This window comes from Triticum dicoccoides, chromosome 3B, assembly GCF_002162155.2.
Source record: "Triticum dicoccoides isolate Atlit2015 ecotype Zavitan chromosome 3B, WEW_v2.0, whole genome shotgun sequence".
In the NCBI taxonomy this organism is placed as follows: Eukaryota; Viridiplantae; Streptophyta; class Magnoliopsida; order Poales; family Poaceae; genus Triticum; species Triticum dicoccoides.
In genome coordinates, this window is record NC_041385.1 from 246,737,108 (window position 1) to 246,747,562 (window position 10,455).

The following is a 10,455-nucleotide window of genomic DNA, read 5'->3' on the forward strand; positions in this document are numbered from 1 at the left end:
CATGGGGTTGGTGCAGTCGTTCCTGAAGTGCCCCTCCTTGAGGCAACGGAAGCACTTGCCGTCCATATCCGGCGAGATCTCCCGACGCATGGGGGCCGGAGCGACACGAGACGCGACCTCTCTCTCCGCCTGCCTCCGGCGCCAGAGCTCGCGCCTAGAAGGCCTCGGCATGACGAACGGCACCTCCGGACGGGGGGCGCTCGCCGCCTCCCCAGACGCCGCTCCAGCGGAGGCCGCCGCACCCGAGCTCTCCGAAAGCCCGAGGCCGGAGACCACCGGCCGCTCCGAGCTCCTAGGGAACGCCGACGAGACGGAGGCCAGACTGTCGGCCATGAACCCCCCCGAGCCGCCGCACGAAGGGAGGAGAGGAGAGGCCTGAGAGGTGGCTGCCGGGGTCGGAATGACCGTCGGCACGGAGTGGTGGACGCCGGCGCCGGAGTGGCGCACGGCGGGCGGCGGGAAGGGACGGGAGGGGGGGAGCGCCGGGAGCAAAAAAGGCACTTTCAGGCGGAAAAAATTTCGTTTTGGATTCCCGGCCTGCCTGTGAGTGATGACTTGTGATTGTTGTGATGCGTCCACATCATGTGAAACGCGTGGGAAAACGCCCCTCAAGAGCCGAAAGGTAGTAATGACTACCAGAAGAGATTGACTGGCCAGAAGGATATGGTCAAAGTCTGAACTATTCGTCGCCTCTGCTCCACTGCCCACGCAGGGGAAGCCAATAATACCCACAAATGATCAAACATGAAAACTGAACTCTTGTGACATCATTGTGTTGCTATTGCCCGGCAAAACCCAACCACAGATAAATTGCATACTTCATTATAGACACTGAAGCAAAAGTTGCTTATACTTCATACAGAGATCTGAACAATGGAAATTTCGAGCACTTGCTTGGTAACGGAAATAAGACAGTGTATTGTTGTATACATGATCATGATGTGCAACTAGGGAATTGCATGGAACTGAAAACCTACATGCCAACCAAAACTGGCAAGGCAAATACAGATTTGGCCTAAAGTACTATATACAGCAGCCCCACATCATCGCGGATAAAGATTAGATAGCATGTAACGGTGTGCTGCGCACGGACAGCACCTCCCGTGCCGGACAGTAGCAACCGAGGCCAGCACCATGCCCTACGATGATAGAGGCAATGGCCCTGCTCATACACTTGGCGCCAGAAATACCAAACCAAGCCAAGACCGACCTATTATAAGATCACTTATGCAATGGCAGCCAACTGACGGGCTCCTTCACCACATCTCTGCTCAACCACAGCGAGGTAGGCGCTGCAGTTCAGCACCCACACACGAAGCAGCATCAGCAAGGCAGCTATCCTGTGAGCCCTTGAAAGACGAGACAAGCGCTTCTACTCGCATCAGAGCTGGCACTGATATTGAGAGTATCATTCCTTGGGTTAGGTACTGCCTACAAGAGAATGCTAGGCTGTATAGCAGGCGAGTCAGCGGCAGGGGGGCGCCATGCTTCAACGAGTCCACAAGCGCGCTCAATTTAGGAAGATTTGTCAGCAAGCCCATTGTGGCCTCTCGAGGTGCTGCCTTGAGTAGCAACACCACGCAATCTGACGCCAAATCGCTTATCTGTGGATCTGAATTTTCAACCACCTCCAGAAATATACCCATACTGCCACCAAGGTCGCATATGTCAATGATGCAAGATTGTTGATCAACAGCAATGCTCATGCTGAAGGCGCTATCAACAAGGAGCGCAGGTTCTTTGGTGAGGACGATACTTCTGTTGCTGCCGGTGCCACGGATGATGAAAGCTCTGCAGAGTTCCAAGGTTGGTTCCAGGAAATCATCCATATCTTTGGCAGTCACAAACTCAAGTAGATTCCCTATTCTTCTGACAACTTGAAGCTGCGAAAGGATATTGGAGTCCATGTCGGGAGCAGATGCCAGAGCAAAACAAAGCTTGACATTGCTTACGTTTGCATTTGAAAGATCTCCAAGCAAGAATTCAAAGCACTGGGATACTGTCGCTTCATTCAGGATATCAGATACCTTAACACAATCATGTTCCATCAGCATTACTAGAAGTTTCTGTGCATACATAGGTATTGGATCTTCATCCTCTGCAAATGAAGGGTACATTGGGAGAAAATATTTGTGAGAGATTGTTTTCAGGTCAGCTAAACATTGTTCGTCTGCAGTCAATGAAGAATCACTGAAGATCACAATCATCACATCAGACAGTATCTTCAAACACAGGAATCTGGCATCACAATCTTTATTGCCCTTGTATAAGATGGATAAGCTTGGAAGGAATCGACTTGTGAATATTGTGTGTTCCCTAAGTATAACAGAAGGCTCCTCCGTAGCTGCCTCAAGAACCCTCAGCAATGTCATTTGGAAATCATCCCGAGCCTGGAAGTACAATAAAGTGTACACAAATTATATCACAAAAGACAGGAGTATAGTGAACACATTGCATAATGCAAAGACTGTTAAGGCAAAACAACAATAACTCTAGGATGAGTTTATTTTAGACATTGCAGTACAAATATATAATGAATGGTCTCCAAATTTTCTCATCAGGTTGGGTCCAGATAGTTAAAGGCCATACCTGAAATGGTGTCTCCAATATCTTCATAAGATTAGCCAACTGGAGCAATACTTGACTTGTCACAACTCTGTGATTGAAGGATACACTCCCAAGAAGATGAAGGATGACAGGGAACAAATGAATTGTGCTCTTTGGATGAGCACGTCCAGTTAAAGCAGTAATAGGTCCATGACGTTTGCCACCCATGACCTGCTGTATATCACTGGATACAGTGTCAAGAATGCCTGGGACCAACGAAGCAACTAACTGAACAAATGCTTCTGTACATTGATGAATGAAACCATCCTTCTCCTTTCCCAATCTATCGACTGCTGATAGTAGCTTTGCATTGCAAAAGAATTGTGGAAGCCACCTTCGACTGTTCTTGCAAAGAAGAGCAACAAATAGAAGGGCTTTCCCACGCAGAATGTCAGTTCCCTGTTCTATCAGAGAAATAAGTCCAGGGACCAACTGTTTCTCCTCGGTTAATGACAGAATATAGCGGCTCATATTTGGTATGATATGACTGTTCCCTAATGCCGAGTTCAGAAGATTCAGACTTATCTGTTGCTCACGTGGATTGCCCTTTAGGAGTGTGCATGCAATATCCTTAAATGTTAGCTTCTCCAGTATTAAATGAGTACATGACGAACTGAATCGAGCTAGGCGGCTCAAACAAGAAATTGCAATAAGCCTTGTATTCTCCTGCTTCCCAGTTGCTTTATAGATGTAGCAAAGATGACCAATTACATCTTGGGAAGCAAACCGTGATGTCCAATCTGTTCCTTGGCTACATATATTATCAATTGTCCGTAAGGCATAAAGCTGGGCTAGATCGTCTTCCCCTTTACGCAAGATAGATGACACCAGTGCGATTACAGAACTAGGGACCTGCACAGTTTGCCAAGTTAAATCATGAGAAGACAGTACTTTGAATTTGTAGCTGCAAATAAGGAAGGAGCCATTCATATGTATATCTAGGCTACATGACCACATACAATTAAGATATTTATATATATTATATATCTTCATGTTCCAATACATACTCTTTTATGTACTTATAATAACTGCAAAAGCTCAACGCACACATTCATAATAGACTTGTGCCTAGACACATGAATAAAGAAAAGAACATGTATTGGAACGTGAAGTCGGTATCTACTATCTAGGCATATCCCTTCCCTCTTTAATCTAAAACTGACTCCTAATGCAGCATCCACGTTAAGCCACGTCACCCCTGAAATTGCAGTCGTTGGATTATATTGAGGATCAATCAAGTCTTAGATCTTAACAGTTGGGCCTACAAACAGTCATGTCCCTTAGTTGAAAGGCACATCCCTTGGTCAATGAATGTCTTCTTATGGAAAACATGTCCCTTGGTGAAAAAATGTCTCTTCGTGGAAAGAAACACCCCTTAAAATAATGTCTTCTTATAAAATTTAGTTTGTAACTTCCCAAAAGATGTGACCGTTGTAATTGCCTTAACTATGCTAAAACACTAATGTACCAAAATTTAACATTTCAATTTGTTTATCCACTTCAACAACATATGAACTTTGCAACTCTATGTCTAAAACGCAAACTTTATCTATAAATATTTCAAAATAAACTCACTAATATACTTTCAACTTCTAATAAATTTCTACTTCACTAAATTCTAAAAAAAAAACTCAGTAAAATATCTAGTGTGGGCTATACACTGGTTTATGTTTATGTGCATAGTTAAAAAAGGCGCGCCTAAGCAAGCGCTTAAGCGCGCCTAGGCTCTAGGTGTTGGCAAAACGCATTGCGCATAACTACGCTTAATCTGTGCATAACTGCGCATAAGCATGCGCTTTGGTCAGTAAAGTGCAAGGCAGTGGCAAAACACACAATTAACGCCTAGCGCTTTTTTGAACTATGTTTATGTGTGGATTTAGTTCTTGCAGTTAATATAGTTTCAACTTCTAATAAATTTCTACTTCAGTACATTACGGTGGGCAAAGAGAATATGCTCCTATAGACGAATCAGTATCAACTACTAAAGATGTTGGAATCTACTCCCTCTGTTCCTAAATATTTGTCTTTCTAGAGATTTCAACGAGTGACTACATACGGAGCAAAATGAGTGAATCTACACTCCAAAATATGTCTATATACATCCGTATGTGGTAGTCCATTTGAAATCTCTAAAAAGACAAATATTTAGGAACGGAGGGAGTAATTCCCAGTATCTTACCGCCACAACTTTTCTTTTCACAACGTGATGCAGTATGGGGTAATACTACAAGGTAAGTCCAGGTAAATCAACCACTGACATGCAAATAAACATGTAGAGCATATTTTTCATTTGGAGTTTCTAACCTGCCACAAAGAACCAGCTTTGTTGTCCTTCATAGGAGATTCTTGGGCATTGCTTTCTTTGCTATCCTGATCAGATTGAGTTGATATGTAGAACAGTAATTCTCCAAGTGTTGCCATACAGAATCTCCTCAGTTTATCATGCCGGTCCCTTAAGCCATCTGACAAGGCATTAACAATTCCTGAACTAGCTAGCTCTGCATCAAGGATAGTGGAGTAGCGTATCAACAGTCCCATTAGTGAAGCAACCTGGACACGCAAGACTGAAGTTTTTGATAGTCGAAGCATTTTTATAAGCAATGACATAATTGGGCCATTAGTGATTATATTTGCAGCATCAGAGTTCATGCTTAACAACTCCAGGTATCTGATGATATTCTGTTTTTCTGAAACCTGAAAAGATCCACTCAAACTCTGAATTATCTGGCTATGGAATGCATTCATCTGTTCTCGTGGTAACCTGATGTAATCAGCAGCAGGGAGAGCTTCAAAAGGAAGCACAGTGACAGTCTCGGTAGCCTTATCTCCTTTTTTACTGGGCATAACTGGTTTAACAGCAAGATCTGTTGGATGCCAGAATGCTTCAAAGATGTTAGACGGCTCAGAACCCGTTGCAGCACCAGAAGTTATCTTCGGACGTGCTTTCCTCATACAGAAACTAGGTGGAGTGGCCACCACATCAGGATTCTCTGAGCAGTTCTGCTCAGCTTTCAACATGGTATCAGGCTTAACAGAACACTCATCCGTGAGCATATCCACCTGATTTATGCAGTTCTCTTCATTTCCATCAGTTCCTTCGGTCGTATGCTTTTCATCTGCTGTGGGTCCAGCATTATCTGATCCATCATTATCATCAGGTGCATCGCCTTCTGGATTTTCACCAAAATCAAGCTCCATGTCATTATTTTCTATCTTAACTTCAGCCTCATTTTCATCTGTTTCTGTGGGAGGACGCCTGTAGTTCTCCTTGTCTTTTTCCCTTTGCAAATTTTTCTTAGCTATGCGAGACATTCTAAGGACATTTACACCCTTCAAACCATCAGCCTTACAAGGTTTTGCATTATTTCTCTTACCAGTTAGCACATTCTTAACAGGGGTCGTGAACACCTTGGCAGAATTTTCATCTTTCTTGCGTAGGTGTTCACGAGTCTTGGGTGGCGTCAGCTGTCTGGAGGGTTTATCCCCATTTCGCTCAGCTAGATATGGTGTAGTGGGAAGTCCAACCATGTTGTCAAAGGCAGGTTGAGGAGGTAACGGAATCATTGGCATACTGTTTCTCCAGAAGTTGTGTGCACATAGTTCAGACCACTGTAGTCTTTCAGCTGGGTCTTTCATGAGTAAGCAGTTGATCAGATTCTGGAAAGACCTTGACGAGTTATCAGGTAAAGGTGGTGCAGGCTCTGAAAGTATGGATTTGACTAACTGGGTAAATTCACGGCCCACGAAAGGAGGTCTTCCTACATAGCATTCGTATAGCACACAACCAAGAGCCCAGAAATCAGAAGCATATGAGTGGACCCCTCCCTCTTGGAACAACTCAGGAGCCATGTAACATGGTGTCCCCCTCATAGGTTGTGGCACCTAAAGGACATGTGTTCAAACCGAAGGAAATCATTAAAATGAGATAAAACCAAACAAAATAAAATGCTTAAAGAAAAGGAAATGGGACCTCACATCTCCAGGGTCGGTCTTCTCGATGTCCTTTAAACGTCTTGCTAATCCAAAATCACACAGCTAGAACAATAAGGGGAAATTACTGTTAGCTCCCAGCAATTTTCTATTCCTTTGCTGTTACTGTATTTACATATTTCACAGTGGTCTACTGATTACCTTCATGCATCCAAACTCATCAAGTAGGATGTTAGATGGCTTCAGATCACAATATATAATTCCTTGTGAATGCAAGAACCTAACACCCAACATGTTTTCAGTCAATCAAAGTCCACCCATAACACAACAGATATATTGAAACGAGGTTATCAAAGAAACTTTACAGGAGGGCTTTGACAAGATCGTAAGCCAGGTCATGCATGGCACTTTCAGGCAGCTTCTTATCCTGCATAAAAATAGACATGAGACAGAATACATAAAGGCAAAGCAAGCAGAAAAATGGGGTAGCATTTGTCTTCACTGATGTTACATATAGTAAAAGTCTGCATATGTCACACAACAGGTCTCTGGAACACAAACAAGCACCACAGAGAATTGTGTGGGTTGCCCTTATCAACACGTGTTTGTAGGATGACAAGCAAGCAGAAAAATGGGGTAGCATTTTCTCTTCACTGATGATACATATAGTAAGAAGGTCTGCATATCTACTCACACAAAAGGTCTCTGGAACGCAAAAAATCACCACAGAGAATTATGTGGGTCGCCTGCCTAGGATGAAAGGCAAGTACTGGTAAACAGACTCGCAAAAGCTTTGCGCCGCAACAATATAACACACTACTAAAAACAATAGAGCAACATTATCAGGATAGCAAATAAATCAAGCATTTCTTAGAGTCAAAGAATATGCAGCGTGCATTGAGTGTTTCCAAGTGGAGAAAATGAGAGCAGCACTCCAGTTTCCATCTTGAAGCAGTTAACTGTGTAATTCTTTTCCAAGCTGAGCACAAACGAGACTAAAGCTCATACTTCAATGCATGAACACAAAAGTATGCTATAAAAGAAAAAATAGAACTAAGATCAGAAAAGCAGCTGGTTCGGGCTGACCATACTTCAATGTAATGACAAATAGTTTTCTCGAGCAAAAATAGTTTTAGTAGCATTCACAACTTCAAGTTGTCAGATTGAAGGTACACAATTATAAATAGCAACAACAACAAGATTGTGTGAAACATCTATTCCTCTTAGAAGAGCAATTAGCAAGCTGTGATATAAAGTTTCATGTGGAATTTTCGTAAAAGCTAATGAAACGTAAAGTTTTGTTCCTTGTACTTCTAGTTCAAATATTCCGAGCTCCTAAATTTTAGGTGCAGCTTTTCTCACTTATCTGTGATATCTGCAGAATATATCGGCTACAAACGTATGCAAGTGGATGCTTTGTGTTCCCTTCTTCAAATTAGAGAAATACATGCATTGTTTAGAAGGATAAGCAAGATACCTGCTCGAGCAAGCCCTTGAGGTCTCCGCCAACACAATATTCCAGTACCAGCCAAAAATGTGCTGAAGTTTCATACCTAGGGAGAAAAGCAAGATATAGTTATGGTATGCACTAGGGTGGTCAAATGTTAAGTGAACAATAAGGATAACCTCAACAAGAATAGCAAAGTACTTGTCAAGCTATACTGCAGAATTAGCACAGGCCAAAGCAATAAGTCAATACAAATCCCTGGAAACTTACCAAGAGTAAAATTTGAGGACATTAGCGTGATCTAAAGAATGAAGCATCCGGACCTGCAAGGATAAGTTCAAAAGCATCATTGGCACAACAGAACAAAGCAAAAATAAACAAATTATGTGCATAAGCATTGATCAAACTTATGATAGAACATCTAAGAATGCTTACGAAACTTGAGAATGGTTCTCTATCTGGTAACAATTTATCTACCTTTTTTTTATATTTACCCTGAGCAGTTCAGAGAGACAAAGGCACATCCAAAAGAAAAACGGGTCCTTGGAAGGGACAATAACAAAAACTTAAGTACAAACCCGATGAAAGAATAGCATTTGCCAATAGGTCAACAGCATCCATTAGTGAGCACAGGTTGTAACCTATCTTCATGGGCACATCTCTTCTATAATTGGGTATGAGAAGCAAACTATGTGCAAAATTATTAGGAAGTTCATGTTTGTCCAGCACTTGAATAATAAGAATTCGTGTCACTTTGTGGCAAGAGAAAAACAGCACGCCAAGCTTATCGTTATCTTAGTCACAGTTACGTCTAGCCTGGGGCAGTTTCCCCTTCATACTGCATCATTTCTTAAGCAAAACACTAACCAGAAATCAGAAATGCTTCGGCAAACGACACTTAATCAAATACTGACAGTGTACCAAGCCTCAACCCGAAGCCACGGAGGCTTTATCAAGTAAATTATGTGAATCACGACATACACGCACTAGCACGTGAACACAGGTCGCCAGACCAAGTAGCCGCTCCTAAACCAATGCAAACGCCGCACAACCTTCGATTCAAAAATATCCCCCAAAATGGCCGCGGCGGGGTCAAGAGGGTCGGACAGGAGTGAGAGGAGGGGCTGGCTCACCTCGTTGAGGACCTTGGAGCGCTGCGACTTGTCGACGCTCTTGACGGCGAAGTACTCGATGGTTTTCTTCTTCCGCCCTTTGTAGACAGTCTTCCGCACCACAACCCCACCCGAAAAAAAAACACAGAAACAATCAGAAATCCCTCGCATTCGAGCCGGCCCCGGTCCGATACGGGCGGATCCGGGGCCGGAGAAGGGGGCGAGACCGACGGAGATGGAGGAGAAGGGGGCGGAGGGTTACCGAGTGCTTGCCGCGGCCAATGGCCTCGTAGACGTGGAAGTTGTTCATGGCGGAGCAGCAACAGCTGGAGGGGGGAGGCGGAAGAGGAGGGCTCCTCCTCTGGTCTCCGGCTAGGTTAGGGCTTGTGATCTGAGGCGGGCGGAGAAGTGGACGAAATGGGGAGCGGAGCGGAGCGGAGGGGGGAGAGAGAGAGAGACGGGGAGCGGGATTTGGATTTGAGATAGCCGCCGCTCGGCTAGTTTGGACTAGTTTGGGGCTTTCGGTTTCGGAGGAGGCGCTCCTGTTGATTTTCGAATTTTCTATCGTTTCGTCGTCTTCGGTTTGGCTGTGTGTGTTTTTTTTTGTTTTTTTCTTTTTACGAATTGGCTGTGATTGTTTCATATGAGACCCTGCCTTTGATCTTTATTAGTGGATCTCCAACAGGGGCGCAACCGCGCGGCACGCTAAATTTATTTTCCAGCGTTGAAATATCTTTTTTTGCGCGTAGCCGGACGCTTGCTCCAACAGGCGCTGCAAAATATGGCGCGGCGCAGTAGCTCCAGCAGGCGCGCTAAACTTACAGCGCGCACGAGCAGCCGACGCTTGGCAAATATGATCAAAACATATCCATCTTGGTCTTTCAAACATTTAAACAAGTGTGCAAATAAGAGCTAGAGCAACATAGCATAGTTTAATTGCATGGCATAGTTCAAAATCACCCAACCAAGTTCATGATAGATAAAAGTTCACTCAAACAAATGGCGCATCAACATTCATGCCACATCATCCTCCTCTTCTTAAGACGATTATTCCTCCTCTTCTCCATTTTCAAGCGCGTCATTGTCATCGGGAGCTCGGATGGTGTTCGCAAAATCTACAACGGCATCATTGTTGGAGCCAACACTCATAGTTGGCATACATGTGTCATCATTGAAACTACAAACTATGTAAAAGAAAACTAAGCTATCCATATGTATCCATTCATGTAAAAAACAACAAAAAAAGGGGCGAAATGAACATTTCATCAAACACCTTTTGTCATCATTGAAACTACAAAGTATGTAAAAGAAAACTAAGTTATCCTTATGTATCCATTCATGTAAAAACAACAACAAAAG

At 43.6% G+C, this 10,455-nt stretch overlaps 1 protein-coding gene across 1 annotated transcript; it reads right to left on the reverse strand.

The window, feature by feature from the left end:
- Positions 1-804: 804 nt before the first annotated feature.
- Positions 805-9,612, reverse strand: LOC119275747 (serine/threonine-protein kinase RUNKEL-like). Its single transcript, XM_037556648.1, has 10 exons — positions 9,359-9,612; positions 9,118-9,207; positions 8,255-8,307; positions 8,015-8,090; positions 6,903-6,964; positions 6,739-6,817; positions 6,583-6,642; positions 4,912-6,489; positions 2,590-3,459; positions 805-2,390 (listed from the first exon to the last, which is right to left on the reverse strand). The coding sequence occupies exons 1-10, from the start codon at positions 9,404-9,406 to the stop codon at positions 1,272-1,274; spliced, it is 4,035 nt and encodes a 1,344-aa protein (XP_037412545.1). The 5' UTR covers positions 9,407-9,612; the 3' UTR covers positions 805-1,271.
- Between the last annotated feature and the right edge of the window lie 843 nt (positions 9,613-10,455).